The sequence below is a fragment of the Neoarius graeffei genome, chromosome 27 (genome assembly GCF_027579695.1).
Source record: "Neoarius graeffei isolate fNeoGra1 chromosome 27, fNeoGra1.pri, whole genome shotgun sequence".
NCBI lineage: Eukaryota > Metazoa > Chordata > Actinopteri > Siluriformes > Ariidae > Neoarius > Neoarius graeffei.
In genome coordinates this window covers 31,857,216-31,878,342 of record NC_083595.1, presented here as the reverse complement: position 1 = coordinate 31,878,342, position 21,127 = coordinate 31,857,216, and the positions used below count along the sequence as shown (strand labels likewise).

At 43.5% G+C, this 21,127-nt stretch overlaps 1 protein-coding gene across 1 annotated transcript; it reads left to right on the top strand.

Moving 5' to 3' along the window:
* The first annotated feature begins 18,755 nt into the window (after positions 1-18,755).
* On the top strand, positions 18,756-19,538 carry cartl (cocaine- and amphetamine-regulated transcript-like). Its single transcript, XM_060911776.1, has 3 exons — positions 18,756-18,887; positions 19,181-19,255; positions 19,431-19,538. Exons 1-3 carry the CDS (start codon positions 18,756-18,758, stop codon positions 19,536-19,538), a joined length of 315 nt encoding a protein of 104 aa, XP_060767759.1.
* Positions 19,539-21,127: the final 1,589 nt, after the last annotated feature.

The following is a 21,127-nucleotide window of genomic DNA, read 5'->3' as shown; positions in this document are numbered from 1 at the left end:
CTCCTGCCCAAATCCTAAAGTTATGCACTTCAGGAAACACCCATCAAAAAGAGCTCAAAGTGAATCTACAACGCCCTCTTCCGCCCACTGTGGGTAAAAACACAACACAACACAAGATTGGGTGAGACTCGTACAAACACAGGCCACTGTATTAGGAAGACCTGTACACCTGCACAGGTATGCAATCATCTCATCAGCCAATCAGGTGGCTGACTAATAGGGAGTATCAGGTATTTATCCTCTCATGGATGAAAAGCAATCCTAAGGTGTCGTTGCGTCATCGGGTGGTGTAAGTGGTTAGCACGGTCGCCTCACAGTGAGAAGGTTCTGGGTTCAAACCCAGCAGCTGGCGGGGGCCTTTCTGTGTGGAGTTTGCATGTTCTCCCCGTGTCTGCGTGGGTTTCCTCTGGGTGCTCCGGTTTCCCCCACAGTTCAAAGACATGCAGTTAGGTTAACGTGGGGCGGCCTTGGGCTGAGGTGCCCTTGAGCAAGGTACCGAACCCCTGACTGCTCCCCGGGCGCTCTGGTGTGGCTGCCCACTGCTCTGAGTGTGTGCGTGTGTTCACTGCTTCAGATGGGTTAAATGCAGAGGATGAATTTCACTGTGCTTGAAGTGTGCATGTGATGAATAAAGGTTTCTTTCTTCGAACCCAGCAGCCGGCGGGAGCCTTTCTGTGTGGAGTTTGCATGTTCTCCCCGTGTCTGCGTGGGTTTCCTCTGGGTGCTCCGGTTTCCCCCACAGTCCAAAGACATGCAGTTAGGTTAACGTGGGGTGGCCTTGGGCTGAGGTGCCCTTGAGCAAGGTACTGAACCCCTGACTGCTCCCCGGGCGCTCTGGTGTGGCTGCCCACTGCTCTGAGTGTGTGCGTGTGTTCACTGCTTCAAATGGGTTAAATGTAGAGGATGAATTTCACTGTTCTTGAAGTGTGCATGTGATGAATAAAGGTTTCTTCTTTCTTCGAACCCAGCAGCCGGCGGGAGCCTTTCTGTGTGGAGTTTGCATGTTCTCCCCGTGTCTGCGTGGGTTTCCTCCAGGTGCTCTGGTTTCCCCCACAGTCCAAAGACATGCAGGTTAGGTTAATATGGGACGGCCTTGAGCTGAGGTGCCCTTGAGCGAGGCACCTAACTCCCAACTGCTCCCCGGGCGCTGTTAGCATAGCTGCCCACTGGGTATGTGTGTGTGCTCATTGCTCATGTGTGTGTTCACTGCTTCAGATGGGTTAAATGCAGAGAGGAAATTTCACAAGTGTGTGATGAATAAAAGTTGTGCATTTCTTTCTTTCTTTCTTCAGCTCAACGCAAAAAAAAAAAAATCAAGAGCTTCAGTTAACATTCACATCAAACATCAGAATGTCTGTGAAGATTCTCAGTCATCCAGGTCATAGTAAACTGTGGGTGGTAAAAGAGAGCAACTGGACTTGATTGAAGATTCTTGAAGACGTTTCACCTCTCATCCGAAAGGCTTCTTCAGTTCTGTCTGACTAATAGGGAGTATCAGGTATTTATCCTCTCATGGATGAAAAGCAATCCTAAGGTGTCGTTGAGCCATCCTGTTGGTGTGGGTCACTGGGGGCTGGGTGTGAACGGCCTCGAGAGTCATTGGGGTGATCAATGGATTGTTGGTTCTCTCTGTCCTCCTGTGAGTCACTAAAAACAGCTGGGTTTTGGTGTGCATTCAGTTGTCTGGGAAGTGTGCCAAGGACTACATTGTAGGTGGCTGATAAATGATGTCTTAGACCACCACCTCTGTTCAGTGATGGCCGTTCCAGGTTGACAAAAATGGCTTCTTTAACTCCTCGCTCATACCAACGATACCTATTAGTCAGACAGAACTGAAGAAGCCTTTCGGATGAGAGGTGAAACGTCTTCAAGAATCTTCAAGCAAGTCCAGTTGATCTCTTTTACCACTCACAGCAAACATCAGAATGAAGACAAAATGTCGTCTCTGGGGCCGGTATGGTGGTGTAGTAGTTAGCACTGTCACCTCACAGCAAGAAGGTCCTGGGTTCGAGCCCAGCAGCTGGCAAGGGCCTTTTTGTATGGAGTTTGCATGTTCTCTCCGTGTCTGTGTGGGTTTCCTCTGGGTGCTCCGGTTTCCTCTACAGTCCAAAGACATGCAGGTTAGGCTAATTGGTGAGCGTGAATGGTTGTCTCTGTGCTAGCCCTGCGATAACCTGGCGACTTGTTCAGGGTGTACCCCGCCTTTTGCCCATAGTCAGCTGGGATAGGCTCCAGCTTGCCTGCGACCCTGTAGAACAGGATAAGTGGCTACAGATAATGGATGGATGTCGTCTCTGTGACCTTAATCGTGGTGTGGATGTTGCTAACAAAAGGGTTAGCTTGAGTATTCGGAAATGCTGACCTCCTGAGAATTGTATATGCACTGCTGCTGCGTGAATATACAGGTGGGCATGCGTTTCTCATAAAATGGATGGTGCATGCATACAGTCAGGTTCATAGTTATTTATACAGTAACCCAATTTACATAATTATGCCTTTGTACACAAAGGCATAATTATGCCATATCCATAATGGATATGAAATCAAACATCAAGATGTGATCAAAGTATAGACTTTCAGCTTTAATTCAGGTTTAGCAAAAATAGTGCATTAACTGTTAGGAATTACTAGCACGGGGCGGCACGATGTTGTAGTGGTTAGCACTGTCGCCTCACAGCAAGAAGGTCCTGGGTTCGAGCCCAGCGGCTGACAGGGGCCTTTCTGTGTGGAATTTGCATGTTTTCCCTGTGTCTGCGTGGGTTTCCTCTGGGTGCTCCGGTTTCCCCCACAGTCCAAAGACATGCAGGTTAGGCTAATTGGTGGCTCTAAATTGAGCGTAGGTTTGAATGTGAGTGTGAATGGTTGTTTGTCTCTATGTCAGCCCTGCAATAACCTGGCACCTTGTCCAGGGTGTATCCCACCTCTCGCCCATAGTCAGCTGGGATAGGCTCCAGCTTGCCTGCGACCCTGTAGAACAGGATAAGTGGCTACAGATAATGGATGGATGGAATTACTAGCAGAAAGGAGTGGTTGAATCAGCAATTTGGTACATTTTTAAAAAGAAGGAATGCTTTGGCAAGCTCAGCAACACCAAAAGGCTTGGAAGACCATGGAAGACAACTAAAGAGGATGATCACAAAATTATTTCCTTGGTGAAGAAAAACCTCTTCATAACATCTAGCCAAGTCAAGGAGGTTCTCAAGGAGGTAGGCCAAAGTACAATCAAGAGACGCCTTCATGAATTAATATACAGAGGGTTTACCTCAAGATGCAAATCACTGATAACGCTCAAGAACAGAAAGGCCAGGTTAGACTTTGCTACAAAGCCTGCCCAGTTCTGGGACAAGATTCTTTGGATAGATGAAACCAAGGTTAACTCATACCAGAATGATGGGAAGAGAAGAGTAAGGTGAAGGAAAGGAAGGGCTCATGATCCAAAGTATACCACATCATCTGTCAAACATGGTGGACATAGGCATATATGGCTGCTAATGGAACTGGGTCACTGCTGTTGATTGATGATGTGACTTCTGATAGAAGTAGTAGGATGAATTCTGAAGTGTACAGAGCTATCGTTTCTGCTCAGTTTCAGTCAAATGGCGCAAAACTGATAAAACAGATGGATAGTGGTGCTTAGCATGCCAAGAAAGCAACGCAAGAGCTGGAATGTTCTTAAATGGCCAAGTCATTCAACCCAATTAAACAAAACTGAAGGCAGAAAGACCTACAAATAAGCAGCAATTGAAGGCAGCTGCAATAAAGGCCTGGCAAATATCCCAGAACTCTGCCATGGCTGGGCCCAAGCCCGGATGAAAAAGGAGGGGGGTTGGACGAAGGGCCAGCAACCCTTCTCCATAAAAACTCAAACTGCGACAGCAGCAGAGACAAGAGAGCAATATGGGAACTTAGTCTTGGAAAAGAGAGGTCCTTCACATTGAAGGCCTATGATGTCATGGGGTAAAAACCAGAAGGATTTGGAAGCCTTGGGACTGAACACTCTTTTCTCTTAACTAGGAAAAGGAAAGGCTTGGGTACACCTGGACCCAGCTGGAAGGAGAAGCTCAAGACGAAAAGCTCAAGAAGGATTCTCTGGATATCCCAATGGCCTATACCCCAGGAGGGGTGTTAGGGCATAATAATAGTAGTAGTAGTAGTAGTAGTAATAGTAGTAAATATCCCAAGGGAGGAAACTCAGCATTTGGTGATGTCCATGAGCTCCATACCTGGGCAGTCATTGACTGCAAAGGATTTGCTTGCAATTATTAAAATTGATACTTATAATTATTAGTTTGTCTAATTACTTTTGAGAATGTGAAAATGGAGGGACTATTGGGGCTTTTCCACTACCAACGCGGCTGAGTTGGGCTGAGCCGTGCGGTGCTGAGTCGAGCTGAGTCGGGCTGTTGGGGTTGCATTTCGACTACAGCCGCGCTGAACCGTGCTGGCTGGAAGTGGGTGGACACATTGGGTGGAGTTAGCGAAAGTGGGTGGACATCACGTGATGTCATTAGGCGGCGCAAACAGTGACATCAGTGACCTTTTAAGCAGTAGTCTCACGACCCGGATAGTAAACAATAAACTGGCTGGCCTTTCCTCGCTTGGGTTGGTCTTCCATCTTCTAGTTTTCTGATCTTCTTCTTCTTCTTCTTCTTTGTCGTAATTCTTCTTCTTCCGGGTTTACGGTGTTTACAGATCCCAGCGTGCTCGCGGGGCGTGTGTGGGCATGTGAAGACACTCCTCCTCACCAATCAGTGCAGAGGGGAGTGTCTCCTCATGCCCCTAGCCCCACTCGGCTTGGTTGAGCTCACTTCAGCCCCACTCCAAAACCGTGTGAGTTTTGGGTGCTGAGTAAGGCTGAAGTGAGCTCAGTCGTGCTGCTCTGAGGTAGTCGAAACGCGAGCCATGTTGGGCTGAAGTGAGCTGAAAAAGGGTAGTGGAAAAGGCTCATAAGTAAAAAAAAAAATGGCTGAAATTCCTGAATGGTTAAAATGAGGTGTCTTTTTTTACCTCCTTATAGGGCATGGACTCAGGGTAATTTGAAAAAGCTTGTGGAAGTTTTATTAATTTGCTAATGTTGACTGACTATCCAAGTTAGCCTACTTTCTTTACCGCTAATGTCAGGTTAGACTAGGCGCTAGGCACCTCGTCGGCTATCAGCTCATGTACAACTCAATCTCATGGAATAACTGTTAAATGTATCATTTCAGCACAGGGCCATAGATTGCAATGATCAGAAGGGTTACTTTGTACAGATAACTGGACTTTGAATGGGATGATGAATGTCTCAACATTGGCATGAATTTCAAACAAAAAATTTAGTGGCATCTCCACAGTGTTTGTCAAATACATTTATTGTTGCATTGTCAGCACTGGGAGGTACAGTACACGCTCTCTCTGCTTCAGTTTATGGAGTTTTGAAGGAGTCAGGTGAAGTGCCGGTTTTTGATTTGAATGCGTCTAGATAGGAGTATAAATTTCCTACAGTTGTTTTTTTGTTTCATTATTTCTGTGTGTTGAGGAAACTGTTTTTCTCTGTCAGACCTGTTCTTGCTGTGTTCCCTAGGGTACAGCTGTCCCCACCTCTTTTTGTCCTTTGCATGAATGTGCTGGATCAAATGTTGCCTTTATTGTAGACTCGCTTACATATGCACATGACCTGACCTTGTCTGAGCTGTTAATGGGAACACTTCCTGCTCAAAGCTGCTGTTGATGATGCAGTAATTCAGTGGGACTCGAGCTTTTGGCTTTCAGAGATTATGATTCTAAACCAAGCTACTTTTCTGCATGGTCAAGGATTAACTATTTTACTATTTACATTTGCTCTTACACTATTTTAATGGTATACGTTGCATTAGGTTGTGTGACGTCATTATACTTATTAATTTTGGCTTGAATAGAAAAATATTTTAATTCATTCACTTTTATATTGTGCATTTATGTTTTCATATGTTTGAACTTGACACCCAATGTCATCGAATACAAAAAAGAAATTTTTATCTAAGAGTCTCAAAAGCATGGCAGAATTAAAGAAGCCGTTTATCTAAAAACTCCAAAATCTGAGCAATAACATTTGTAACCGCAGAGATATTTCAGAGATGAGAATTTTTTGTCCTAATAGGTATAATAAAAGGCAGCCATGTGGCCTTTACTTTAAAATTCTGTGCAACGATGGAGAGTGGAGGAACATCCAAAAGTTTACCAGTATGTATAAGCCTCTGGTATTTCCAGAACTTTCAATGAGGATTCCTTTCTTATAATTACAGAAGGACATCAGTGTGTTGCTCTCATACAAATACCAGTAGAACACAATTCTCTTTTAAAAAGCAATTCTTGGGTTTCACGTGATGTCACATCCACCTCATTAGTCATTCAAAACTTTAGCTGGTGGTCTACCAAAGCTCAGTTGACAAAGCGTTTGTATGGAGAAGGTGCATTGCTTGCGTGAAAAATGCCTTACGCTTGCGTTGTTTTAGGTTGTTCGAATTGATCAAACCATGAAACTGATAAAAGTTTCTTCAGGGTTCCCCGTGAACTAATAAAAAAAGGGTGAACAAACACAGGATTTCACAAAAAGACATGGAGAAAGGTGGCTTTTGAACCTCTCACTGAAATCGAAGGGAGCCGAGTCGAAGCATGCTTGAGTTTGCAGTGATCACTTGGTGAAAGGTTTGTATTTCCCTCTCAGCTATGTCCTTAGTGTTTTCCAAGTACTGTTCTTGCTATGTGTCGTTATTTTATGATACTTTTTTTTAGTCACGAAGCGCTAAAGTCCCCAGCTGTTTTTTTTTTTTGTTTACTCCTTACTCGATGGTTGCCATCTTGAAAACAACGTGTCTCGCTTTCTTTAACAGGGTGTCCTAGCGGTCTTTTCAGCAAGTCTTTCAGCAAGTGCATGCAATCAAAACAACCACGAATAATAAAGTCCATATGTACGAAGGTTGCAAAAAAATTCTCACCCAGCCATACAGTTACAATGTGCTGTGATCTCCATCTTGTTTAACTAAGATCCAGGTCTTTAAAGGGGTTTCTGATGATCTTTGTGAATGATTTAGCTGAGAGATAAGAGCACAACACAAGTGAGAATCAAGCAAACTGTTGTTTGTTTACACTTCAACTTGGAGCACTTCGTTGTAAAGACGCAAATGAAAAGCTTTAAAAAAAACATACTTTCTTATGTCATGAAGCGCAAAAGTCCCCAGCTGTTTTTTTTTTGTTTGTTTACTCCTCACTCAATGGCCGCCATCTTGAAAACAACGTGTGTCTCGCTTTCAGGATTTCAGGGTTTCCTAGCGGTCTCTAAAAAAACCAAACATACACAGGCAAAAACAATGCAGGATTCATTCGGCAATGACTTGATACCGAGGTCCTTTACCCAGCCACATACAAAAAAGCTGTAAGCCTCCATACTCTTCCACGCTTTCATCTGTTTTGCGGTGTCGAAGGATGTCTGCAACACCAGATAGTTTGAGATGTCGGGGAGCTTGACTGAAGGGTAGTTTTTGAGATCATATGACAAATCCTTCTTTCCCAGACTGTAGGGGTCAATTCCATTGCACATAGCAATCTTCTGGATATATCTAAAGCGAGCAGTGCCCAAATGAGGATGGGTTCCCTTTTGAGTCTGGTTCCTCTCACGGTTTCTTCTTCATGTCGTCTGAGGGAGTTTTACCTTGCCACCATCACCACAGACTTGCTCATTGGGGATAGATTAGGGATAAAATTAGCTCATGTTTTAAGTCGTTCAAATTCTGTAAAGTTGCTTTGCGACAATGTTTATTGTTAAAAGCACTATACAAATAAACTTGACTTGACTTGACAGTGGCTTCTAGATTATGAGGATACTCCGATAAGTTATCACTAGTTGTTTTGCACTACTGCAGCCATTTTGGGTCACTTGACCACCAGCAGTTTTACCGGAAGTGAAACCACTAAGAAAAGTCACATGACTGAAATCCAAGAATGTAGCTTATACAGTTTCCTCCGGGCATGCTGGTTTCCTCCCACAGTCCAAAGACATGTAGATTAGGTCAGCTGGTTACTCTAAATTGCCCACGGGTGTGAATGGGAGTGTGAATGGTTGTTCATCTCTGTGTTAGCCCAACAATAGCTTGGCGATTTACCCAGGGTATACACTGCCTCTCAGCCAACATCAGCTGGGATTGGCTTTAGCTTTTGCCAGAAACCCTGAAGAACAAGCTGTATAGATGATGGATGGAGTGAGCACCAAGAATGCAAATTTACTATTTAGCCACAGGGAAGTTTAAGGCTACATCCACACGACAACGGCAACGAGATGTTATTTAAAAATATATCGCGTCCAAATGGGCAACGATCAGTAAAATATCAGGTCCATATGGCAACGCAACGCTTGCTGAAAACGATGCAATACACATGCCACACCTCGAGGGGCGCTGTAAGACGGTCCCTTCGGAGACACCAGAACAATAGAAGAAGTAAGGACGCATGCGCATAAACTATTATGCGCGAGACTTCATATTAGCCACAAAGTCAGGAAAATCTGTTCGTAAAATTACATTATAATGACCAAATACAATGAAAAGTATTTTTCCAGTCTCACCTGTGAAAGGTAATCCCATGTGATCTCGTTTGGACGGCAAACCTGTTGGTACAGTTAAACGCAGCTAATCTTTATTCTCCGCTTTGACCTATCCAATATGGCGGCGAGGATGACGTATGATTCTACGCGGAAGGCGGCGTCTTTAATGGTCCGGAATAAATTGAATGCTACACGTTGATGGATTAATTTGTTGTTTCTCACCTGTGAAAGGTAATCCCATGTGATCTCGTTTGGACGGTAAACCTGTTGGTACAGTTAAACGCAGCACATGAATCTTTATTCTCCGCTTTGACCAATCCGATATGGCGGCGAGGATGACGTATGATTCTACGCGGAAGGCGGCGTCTTTAATGGTCCGGAATAAATTGAATGCTACACATTGATGGATTAATTTGCTCTTCTACGCCCTTTTTGAGGAATGTATTGTAGGACTTAAACCAACATCTGAAGAGGTGAGATCGCTCCTTTTTTTCCCTATTTTTGCTGGCGGGATTGACTCTGCCCTAAGGGCAGAGTCTCTCTCTCTCTCTCTCTCTCTCTCTCTCACTTTGCACCATTACACAATAAATATTCACAGTGAAAATATTTTGTAAGCGCGTTTCATGAACCAAGTTATAGGATTTGTTGACAACTCGCATCGAGTTCGTTACACTTCTACCCAGCGTGAAGCACTCACAGTCATGTGGTTGTGACGTCATCGTAAACAAATCCATTCTACTCATCCAGACGACTTCGCAACGGCAACGTTGCCAGATCTTTCCACTCTGGAACCCGTTCTCAAAAAGATTGCGTTTTGGGCACCCAAAACGCCGGTGCCGTGTGGACGCCAGGCCTAAATGATAAGCAATTGTATCGGAGTCACCTGAATCCGTTGCCATGTGGACAGGGCCTAAGGCTACATCCACACGACAACGGCAACGAGATGTTATTTAAAAATATATCGCGTCCAAATGGGCAACGATCAGTAAAATATCAGGTCCATATGGCAACGCAACGCTTGCTGAAAACGATGCAATACACATGCCACACCTCTAGGGGCGCTGTAAGACGGTCCCTTCGGAGACACCAGAACAATAGAAGAAGTAAGGACGCATGCGCATAAACTATTATGCGCGAGACTTCATATTAGCCACAAAGTCAGAAAAATCTGTTCGTAAAATTACATTATAATGACCAAATACAATGAAAAGTATTTTTCCAGTCTCACCTGTGAAAGGTAATCCCATGTGATCTCGTTTGGACGGCAAACCTGTTGGTACAGTTAAACGCAGCACATGAATGAGGCATCTTTATTCTCCGCTTTGACCCATCCAATATGGCGGCGAGGATGACGTATGATTCTACGCGGAAGGCGGCGTCTTTAATGGTCCGGAATAAATTGAATGCTACATGTTGATGGATTAATTTGTTTTTCTATGCCCTTTTTGAGGAATGTATTGTAGGACTTAAACCAACATCTGAAGAGGTGAGATCGCTCCTTTTTTTCCCTATTTTTGCTGGCAGGATTGACTCTGCCCTAAGGGCTATTCTCTCTCTCTCTCTCACTTTGCACCATTACACAATAAATATTCACAGTGAAAATATTTTGTAAGCGCGTTTCATGAACCAAGTTATAGGATTTGTTGACAACTTCCATCGAGTTCGTTACACTTCTACCTGGCGTGAAGCACTCACAGTCATGTGGTTGTGACGTCATCGTAAATAAATCCGTTCTACTCATCCAGACGACTTCGCAACGGCAACGTTGCCAGATCTTTCCACTCTGGAACCCGTTCTCAAAAGATTGCGTTTTGGAGCACCCAAAACGCCGGTGCCGTGTGGACGCCAGGCCGAAATGATAAACAATTGTATCGGATTTACCTGAATCCGTTGCCGTGTGGACAGGGCCTAAAGGTGATGAAAAAGGTTGACTCATGCTGCATACGAACAGTAATCTCAGTGTCAAACCAGCTATGGGCAATGATTCATATAATAAGTGGTGAAGGCAAAATACAATTTGGTATGATAAATGTTTGATATGGGCAGGCTCCCTTGATTTACAGGTTTTTGCAGTTTTCTAAGGCTAAGTCTGGGGTGTTTAGCATGCCACACACACATGCACGCACAAGTGAGCAATGAACACGCACACACATACCCAGAGCAGTGGGCAGCTATGCTACAGCGCCTGGGGAGCAGCATCTAACCCTCAGGTGCCTTGATCAAGGGCACGTCATCCCAACCTCAGGCCATGGCTGCACCATGTTAACCTAACTGCATGTCTTTGGACTGCGGGGGAAACCGGCACACCCAGAGGAAACCCGCGCAGACACAGGGAGAACATGCAAACTCCACACAGAAAGGCCCCCATCTGCTGCTGGTCTTGAACCCAGAACGTTCTTGCTGTGAGGCGACAATGCTAACCACTAGACCACTGTGCTGCCCTACCCTCTGGCACTACAGTTTCTCTGACCTCCCAAAAACATGTTGGTAACTGAATTCTGCTCTAGATTGCTTATAGGTGTGAATGAGTGTCTTGTGTGTATTCCTGTCTTGTGTCCAGTGTTCCTGTAATAGTCTCTTAAACCACTGGAACCCTGATGAGAATAAAGTGCTCACTAAAGAATAAATAAATGAACTAATGTCATTTTAAGGACATTGTTCTTGAGAGAAGTGTAAGCCAGGACCTCGGCACAATCACGTGGATTTGAATTTTAATGTTGGGAATTAGGGCTGGGTACCAGTACCGTGTACCGGTACAAAACCAGTATTTCTTGCTGGACCGGTCCAAAAAAACCGGTCTGGAAAAAAATCAGTGGACCGGTTGTTGGACCGAGTAGAAAATTCACAGTACCAGGCTACCAGCAGGCGGTCACATAACAATGTTACTGGTCTAAGAAAATAACAAAACAGAGCAGATTTAGCTATCCGTGGTTACTCTCTTTTGAAGACATTCGCTGTGAATCATATCTAGAAACACTTAAAGGATGACTCAACAGACGGCGAGGCGAGTATAGTTAGTTTTGAGACAAAGCGCGAACCTGAAAAATTATATCGATCAAGAGTAGTGATCTGACACATGCACACACTTGTACTCACGTACAAGTGAAGCAGGTGGAAACCACAACAGTTGGAAAGCTTGATGCATACCTGAAGGTGTTAGGACTGGGACTGTTTTGGCCTCTAGAGGCCACTGTTATTTCCTTTTCTGGCCATGTTTGTTTTGGGCCTCTAGAGATCACCACTGTGTTCTGTGTTTTGTTTTTGTCTTATTGCCTGTTTCCTGCCCCGCCCTGTCCTTAATTAGTTTGTGTATTTATACCCCTGAGTTCAGTCCTCTTGTCACGGAGTCTTTGTGCTGTTATGTTTAGCTCCAGTTACCTCTGTTCCAATTTCCTCGCCCGTGTCTTTGTGGTTTTTGTACTTTGCTTTCTTTTGGACTTTTTGGACTTTGTGTTTACCATTTTGGATCCTCTGAGCGTTTGTATTTTTGCCTCTTCTTTTCTGTTTTTTTGGCTCTTTGTTTCTTTGAACTTTTGTTTTTTGGTTATCTTCTGAGCGTTTGGATTATACTTTTGTTTTTGCCTTGGATTGTAAATAGTGTAAATCTCATCTCATTATCTCTAGCCGCTTTATCCTTCTACAGGGTCGCAGGCAAGCTGGAGCCTATCCCAGCTGACTACGGGCGAAAGGCGGGGTACACCCTGGACAAGTCGCCAGGTCATCACAGGGCTGACACATAGACACAGACAACCATTCACACTCACATTCACACCTACGGTCAATTTAGAGTCACCAGTTAACCTAACCTGCATGTCTTTGGACTGTGGGGGAAACCGGAGCACCCGGAGGAAACCCACGCGGACACGGGGAGAACATGCAAACTCCACACAGAAAGGCCCTCGCCGGCCCCGGGGCTCGAACCCAGGACCTTCTTGCTGTGAGGCGACAGCGCTAACCACTACACCACCATGCCGCCTAAATAGTGTAAATATTGTAAATAAACCTTTTGATACTTTTTCTACTTCTGCCTCATGCCTCTGCATTTGAGTCATCCTAGTGGGGGTTTGCTGGATTATCACACCAGTGAACCAGGTTCGAATCCCAGCAAAACCCTAACAGAAGGTAGCTGGACTTTTGCAAAAGATGACCCAGGCAATGTCTAGCGAAAAGAAGGCAACAGCTGGCATGGTGTTGCTAAAGTTGCAAATGCTGAGGGAGCACTTCAAACCAGGCCTGTCCTCCAAGGAAAGAGAAGAGGAAGGAGAAGTCGAAAGAGACTCTTGAGATTGAGGCCTTCACCGAGTGCCTTAAGGCTTCTGCCCTAGAAGACCTGAACAAAAGGTACCAGGATGAAGCGGAGTTGTGTTTCCTTGAGGAAGCAACGGCACTGGACCCGCGGTTCAAGGTAGCCATTAAGGATGAAGGTGTCTGGGAAAGACTGTGAGAAGATCACAGTCCATAACACCGGCATCAATAAGGAACTAGAGCAAGAGCCAGATGTCCAGCGGGTGCAGGTACCGGTGAAGGTAGAGGTCAAGGCACCAAAGACCTTACTTGAAGAAATCTTCATCGATGAAGACGATGAAGATATTACATCTGTGGAAGTTCAACCATCTACTCCAGTATCAGCCCGAGTTCACCAATAGGTCATCCAGTATAGGCAGATGGCTAAGCTGCCGAAAGCTGAAGACCCCTGTCTGTTTTGGAAGGCTAAAATGGACGAGCTCCCCCTGTTAGCTAACTTTGCTAGGCAGTACTTGATTGGCCAGGCAACTAGTGTAGCAAGTGAAAGGGTCTTCAGCACTGCAGGGGATGTAGTCAGAGCAGAACGAGCTTGCCTAGACCCAGAGAACGTAAATATCCTGATCTTTCTGAAGAAAAACACATGAACAGCAGCCAGTCATTAGCAGGAGTTTGCTAATGTTTTTTTTTTTCTTGGTTGTTACCGCAGAACAATACAAACCATTTTATTTTGTTTTGTCTGGTATATTCTGACCGTTATAGACTAGTAGCTCATGATCTATAAAGAATTTTACAGAAATTATGGCATTATTTCTAACATTCTTGCACATTGCGTTCAGTTCTCATCTCATCTCATTATCTCTAGCCGCTTTATCCTTCTACAGGGTCGCAGGCAAGCTGGAGCCTATCCCAGCTAACTACGGGCAAAAGGCGGGGTACACCCTGGACAAGTCGCCAGGTCATCACAGGGCTGACACATAGACACAGACAACCATTCACACCTACGGTCAATTTAGAGTCACCAGTTAACCTAACCTGCATGTCTTTGGGGGAAACCGGAGCACCCGGAGGAAACCCACGCGGACAACATGCAAACTCCACACAGAAAGGCCCTCGCCGGCCCTGGGGCTCGAACCCAGGACCTTCTTGCTGTGAGGCGACAGCGCTAACCACTACACCACCATGCTGCCCTGGGTTCAGTTCTCCTTTCAATTTTCTTGCCATTTACCGTAGACTGTAATTGTTATACAGTTGAATTTTTGCGACTGCTACAAAGCCGACAGAACTATTTACGCCCTTTTCATAAATAAGATACAAGTGTCTGTCGTCTGTAGGATTGTCCATCAGCACTGAATATCTGGCCTTCTCGTTCCAAATGGGCAGAACTCCTTCCCAGGTTGTTCCATTGTCGTAGCTCCACTTTAGAGCCATTTTCTGTCGTCCTTTAGAACTTAGCAGTTTGCTAATATGTTGCACCTAATATGTTAGACCTTAAGAAGACCTTAAAAGTTACCTTGGAATAAAAAAAGTTGCATGTTTTGTTACATCTCCATTTCCTTTCTGCATATTAGTTGCTTGTGCATTGAAAATAATCATATCATTCTAATATACAATTTGAACATAATTTGTAGGACTCACAGAGACCTGTATTTGTGTCTAGCTCCCCAAAATATGATTTAGTACTGCTGCACTACTATAATCAAGCCCAGGTCTGGACCTGGACCTGATCCTCTGGACCGGACCTGGACCTGAATTTTCTGTACCAGTACCCACCCCTACTGGGAATAAATAACTGTCCTGTTGGCTCTGTCTACAGATGCCATTTCCCAGAATCCTCGACCAAGTAATGAACTACAAGACTTATCTCCTGATATGTCACATGCCCTGTTACTTTGCTCTCGCTCACTGCACTTTTCACACACCCTGCCCACACCACACCTCTGTTCATTGTAAAGCATCTTTCTGAACTAATCACTAGTGACAGTACCAATCCTTTATTATTAAGTTTAACTGTATGCGGCTTTTGACCCTGTTTGTTTAATTCAGATATTCTCAAACCTCCTGTGATGACCTGGCGACTTGTCCAGGGTGTACCCCGCCTTTCGCCCGTAGTCAGCTGGGATAGGCTCCAGCTTGCCTGCGACCCTGTAGAACAGGATAAAGTGGCTAGAGATAATGAGATGAGATGAGATTCTCAAGCCTTTTTCAGTCAGGGATCCCTTTAACTGTAAAATAAAACATACTATTCTTCCATAACATTAACCAACTATTCACGTGTATTAGGCTCATTATATAAACGTGTGCAATATTATTTTGTTTTTTAATTACTGTCAGGGCATTTTAATCATGAAATTTCCGCTGACAGAATGCATTAGGTCCAAGGTGCCATGACTTGTTTTTGAGTAACTGAGGTTTGGATTAAACCCATTCAATTGAAATGACAAGTCAAACAGGCTAATAACTATAGAAACACAATTGTATAATACATTTAAGAATGGTGGGTTTTGATTTACAGCACTGTTTAAAAAAAAAAAATCAGGGACATTCTTGCTATGCTCCCCATACCCTACTTTGTAAAAGCTGGTTTAGTTCATTGATTTTGTCAACGCTATTTTAAACATTTTGTTGACTGCTTGAACCAATGCCTGTTCATGACTTCAATTCTGTCTTTGTCTGATTTGCCATTTGCATCAATTAACCGGTCATTGCACCCAAATCCATGTCTGTGTCTGATTATCTTATTTTGGCCAAATTGCCAGGTAGTTCAGATGATACTGAATTCTAAGAATTAAAAAAAAAGTATTTTCCGTAAAGATTGTGGGAATTATTAAGCTGAGAAAGCTTAATATTATTGTTGTTGGCATCTTTCTGTCTCAAAAGACAATGGAAACTGCGCTTTGTCAACTTTTGATACAGCTTCTACGATGGCTGTGCAGACTGGTCTTAGATCAGCAGGCCTTGCTACAGTTATCACAAACAAACACAGATTCTTGGCCAAGAGGGGCCAGGATATGCCCCTGCCTTCTGAGCTCTCATCTTTCGTCTGAGCATTGGAAACGCTTCTCCTCACCTCTCAAGACATCAGGCTTTACAGCTACCCTCCAATTCCCATGCTCTGCTGGAACTGTCTCCCAGGTCTTTGGGTCGATGTTGCAAGACAGCATGTCACGCTTGCAAACACCTTTGTATCTTAAGATGGGTCTGCCTGTAGGACAAGAGCCAGATGCGAGTTCTCCATAAAGAATATCTTTTGGGATACGGCCATTGTCCATATGTTTGACGTGTCCTAGCCACGTTAAACGTCTCTGAGAAAGAAGGGCGAACATGCTTGGGATACCTGCACGAGCAAGCACAATCTTGTTTGGGACATGATCTTTCCAAGAGATGTCCAAAATGCGCCTGATGCTTCTTAGGTGGAAGGAGTTTAGTGTGCGTTCCTGGCGGGAGTACAGTGTCCAGGTTTCACTGCCATAGAGAAGCATGCTTAGCACACATACCTGATAGACTGCCAGCTTGATATTGGAGGTTAGTAGGCTGTTATCCCATACTCTCTTCACCAGGTGAGCCATGGATGTTGCAGCTTTGCCGATGCGTTGATCAAGCTCCGCTTCCATGGAGATTTTACCAGAGATGATAGAGCCAAGGTACGCAAAGTCTTCAACTACCTCGAGAGTGTGGTCATCAGTGCGGATGCTTGGAATGTTGCTGTCATTACTTTGATCTTTTATAGGCTGATAGGCCAAACTCTTGGCAAGCAAGTGCGAAGCGGTTAATAAGACACTATAGATCATCCTCAGAATGTGCTACAAGAGCTGCATCATCAGCAAAGAGTAGTTCCCTGATAAGGATCTGCCATACATTTGTCTTTGCCCGAAGGTGCCAGATTGAAGAGGTTTCCATCGCTCCTGGTATGGAGGTGTATATACCCTCCTCGCATTTACGGAAGGCATGGCAGAGAAGGAGGGAGAAGAAGATTCCGAAAAGCGTTGGGGCAAGAACCCTGTTTGACTCCATTTTCAATCGGAAAGGGATCAGACATTTTGCCTTCATGCTGGACCGTGCCTTTCATGTTTTGGTGGAACGACATGATCAGCTTAAGAAGCTTTGGAGGACAGCCCAGTGTTTGAAGTAAAGCGAAAAGGTCCTCTCTGTTGACAAGATCTAACTAGTTCAGATGATACTGAATTCTAAGAATTAAAAAAACTGATTTTGCATAAAGATTGTGGGAATTATTAAGCTGAGAAAGCTTAATATTATTAAGCAACACATTTTCTACACATAACTTTAGTCTATTGATGACTTAGTTACCTATTTTCACAGATGTTGAGTGTGGAGGCTGTGCCTGATGGGAGATTTGTAATAGTATGTTTAGGGTAATTGGAACTTCCAAAAGGTTTGTTTGCTCTTTTGGCAAAGTGGGGGACAAAAAAATAAGAGGAACATGCATATCTCTTGGCTAATGTCTAGTTGTGAAACACACCAACACTGCTTTATGAGTTGAGTTCATCGTCTAAATTAGGTAGTAATACATGAAAAAGTTCCCATTTTGATCAACGCAAGCCAGTCATAGACATCACATGTATACAGAACAGGCACTTGATGATCTCCAAGCATGTTTGGTGATCTGTAATGTTACATGAGCAGCAGGTTGAAAAGATGTGTTGGCTAAATACATGTCACATGAAGCAGGTGATGGCCCTAAACCTCTCAGATTTCTATGCGATAACTCAAATTTGCTGTGACTCCTTCTTTCGGCTGCTCCCGTTAAAGGTCACCACACCACACCTTCCCCAGTCTATCCAAGCTTGGTATCAGCACTAAGTATCCACTGGTTTGTGCAACCCCAGTGGCTTGGTATTTTACCTAATCTGCATGTCTTTAAACCGTGGGAGGAAACCGGAACACCCAGAGGAACCCCATGCAGACACCATACAAACTCCACACACAAAGGCCCCTGTAAACCATGAGGTTTGAACCCAGAACCTTCTTGCTAAGCACTGCACCACCATGCCGCCCAAATTTGCTATGACTAAACTGTGAGAAAATTGCAAGAAACATGCAAACCTCCACATAGACTGTAACCCGAGCTCAGGATGCTATCAGGATTTTTTTTTTTTAATCCTATATTATTTCCTGCTTACAAACACATACTGTAGTATAAAATATTCAGTTATAACTAAGTATTATGAAGACTTTTAAACTGATAAAAAATGTATTGATTTTAAATCCTCGGTGAACAATATCTCATCTCATCTCATTATCTCAAGCCGCTTTATCCTTCTACAGGGTCGCAGGCAAGCTGGAGCCTATCCCAGCTGACTACGGGCGAAAGGCAGGGTACACCCTGGACAAGTCGCCAGGTCATCACAGGGCTGACACATAGACACAAACAACCATTCACACTCACACCTACGGTCAATTTAGAGTCACCAGTTAACCTAACCTGCACGTCTTTGGGGGAAACCGGAGCACCCGGAGGAAACCCACGCAGACATGGGGAGAACATGCAAACTCCACACAGAAAGGCCCTCGCCGGCCCCGGGGCTCGAACCCAGGACCTTCTTGCTGTGAGGCGACAGCGCTAACCACTACACCACCGTGCCGCCCCTGGTGAGCAATATTTTATTTCACAATTATTGTTGTGATACCATGTTTTATTCAACTACAGTTGTGTAAGTTTTTTCACACAGTGTTTATTGTGGTCATTTTGTTCTTAATTCCTTTTTTGTGTGTGTGTCCCCTACAAATCTGTGACATATACGAAGTATTGCACAGGGGATTATTAAAAAAAAATCAGTTTTACTTATTAAACAAACCTGAGGGGTGGAGCGTCTGGGTTGATTGCTCACCCTAGAGGGCAGGACATGTCTGATTATAGAGCTAGTAAGAGTGAAACTGCCGTCCAGGTTCCTCAGTCTTCAGTCCTGCTGCGTGATCGAGACACTGTCTCAAGACTATGGAGAGCTCAAGGATTGTGATCAGAGTGCTGCTTATCACGCTACCTTTCATCATGTGCAATGGACAACACTCACCTGAGATATCTGCAGAGGATTTACAGACCTCTGATGTAAACCTGGACAAGGAGATGGTAATATTTATTTATTCAGGAGCTTATAAATTGATCTTCAGGATCATGTTTGTAGTGGTTTATAGATATAGGAGTCTGCCTTTTATACTGCAAATACAGATTAATAAGCATTATATGTTACTTATTCTCACAAACTTGAAGAGATTGGAATACAGTCATACAAATTACTTTAGTAATGTTTAGTACTGATGTTTTTTAGTTTACTCGGACACTGCTCGTTTAATACATTGGGTACAGTAGGTGAATGTACTGCAAAGGGAATAAAGTGCAGGGGTGTTTTCGTATTTGCATAGGTTGAAGTGATGGAGGATCTTTTGTCAAGGCTTCAGAGCAGATTTACATCGACAGAGAAACGCACCATTCCAGTGGTAAGTCTTCTTCTTCTTCTAATCCCCACTTAAGTGTACTACAGTTGATTTAAATAACTTTGAGCTTGCTTTTAAAAATTATTTTGTGTCTATTTCAAAGCAACCATTTTCAGGAATAATATGTGAGTGTAGTAATAAAGAATTGGAGATGTGATTTTTTTTTTCTCTCTCTCAGTGTGCAGTTGGCTCCCGCTGTGTAATGAGGTTTGGTCCCCGCTTTGGGCAGCTGTGTGAATGTAGCCAAGGCTCCTACTGCAATTCTTACCTGCTAAAGTGCATCTGAGAAACCACCTGGAGGATAGCTGTCTTGATCGCTCATTTCAACATTTTCACAAACATGGTCACTTGCAGAGACACAAAAATGCATTTCTTTTAGAATAAAGCAATTTGTCTAAGTGTGTAAATCTGGAATGTGTTATTGAGCTTAATAAGCATGAGATTTAAATTATTGTGTACTTGCCAATAATTTAATATTTTTAGTAGATATTTCTTTTTCTTGACACTTTATTGAGCCACGTTATACCACCGTTCAAAAGTTTGGGGTCACCCAGACAATTTTGTGTTTTCCATGAAAAGTCACACTTTTATTTACCACCATAAGTTGTAAAATGAATAGAAAATATAGTCGAGACATTTTTCTGGCCATTTTGAGCATTTAATCGACCCCACAAATGTGATGCTCCAGAAACTCAATCTGCTCAAAGGAAGGTCAGTTTTATAGCTTCTCTAAAGAGCTAAACTGTTTTCAGCTGTGCTAACATGATTGTACAAGGGTTTTCTAATCATCCATTAGCCTTCTGAGGCAATGAGCAAACACATTGTACCATTAGAACACTGGAGTGAGAGTTGCTGGAAATGGGCCTCTATACACCTATGGAGATATTGCACCAAAAACCAGACATTTAGTAGAATTTAGCTAGAATAGTCATTTACCACATTAGCAATGTATAGAATGGATTTCTGATTAGTTTAAAGTGATCTTCATTGAAAAGAACAGTGCTTTTCTTTCAAAAATAAGGACATTTCAAAGTGACCCCAAACTTTTGAATGGTAGTGTATATATATAAAGAAGCAAAAGTTTTTAAATGTGTACCTTTGTGCCGTGCTGGCTTTCTGGTGGAAATGTTAAATTAGAAATTGGTCATGAGTTTCAGTTTAAATGGAAGCAAACTGACAAACAAAGGCATGTGAAAATATTTGTCCATATTTCTTTGACTCTGTTGTACAGCTTTATGGCTCCAAATAACAGCGTTACTTTGTGACAAGCCGTGAATTTCTTCAAGAGTACAGAATGCATATTGTGCGTTTTAGTGTTTGCATTTATGTAGCTACGTTGTTGCAGTACAATCTTAGTGAATTCATATCATGTAATGACTCATGCAATCTATTATTTTGCACAATAAACTAATGCTCTCATTTAACAAGCTTTTACATTTCCTTATATTTAATGCTTTGCTGTGGTTTTTTTTGTGTGTGTGTGTGTGTGTGTGTGTGTGTGATCTGTTCATGGTGTTCTTGAACAGTTCATTCCCATTGGACCTGTAGATGGATGTGCTCTTGTATCATCTGGTCTGCATAATTATTAATGCATGGAAAACCTATTATTCCCTTAAAGTCACTATTGACAACTGTTGAAACAGCGTTCATCTGCCTCAGGGCATATTCTGAGCGCATAGTACATGAGGATAGTGTGGTTTATAGTGTAGTGCATGTAAAAAAAAAAGTTTAGGTGTTAAAGATTAACATGCCAAGAGTCAGTCATTGACTGGTCGAGTGGATTCTAATGAGAACTACATAATTTGAGCTGTTGCTTGTGGTGAGGTGGAACATACTGACGAAGAGTGATAAATTCCTCTATACAGGTGCTCTCTG

What these genes read in the sequence shown, in the direction of transcription:
- cartl (XM_060911776.1), top strand. Translation starts at nt 18,756, where the DNA reads ATGGAGAGCTCAAGGATTGTGATCAGAGTGCTGCTTATCACGCTACCT. An exon ending in TAAACCTGGACAAGGAGATG is followed by an intron (nt 18,888 to 19,180) that starts GTAATATTTATT and finishes GTATTTGCATAG; the next exon opens with GTTGAAGTGATGGAGGATCT. An exon ending in AGAAACGCACCATTCCAGTG is followed by an intron (nt 19,256 to 19,430) that starts GTAAGTCTTCTT and finishes TCTCTCTCTCAG; the next exon opens with TGTGCAGTTGGCTCCCGCTG.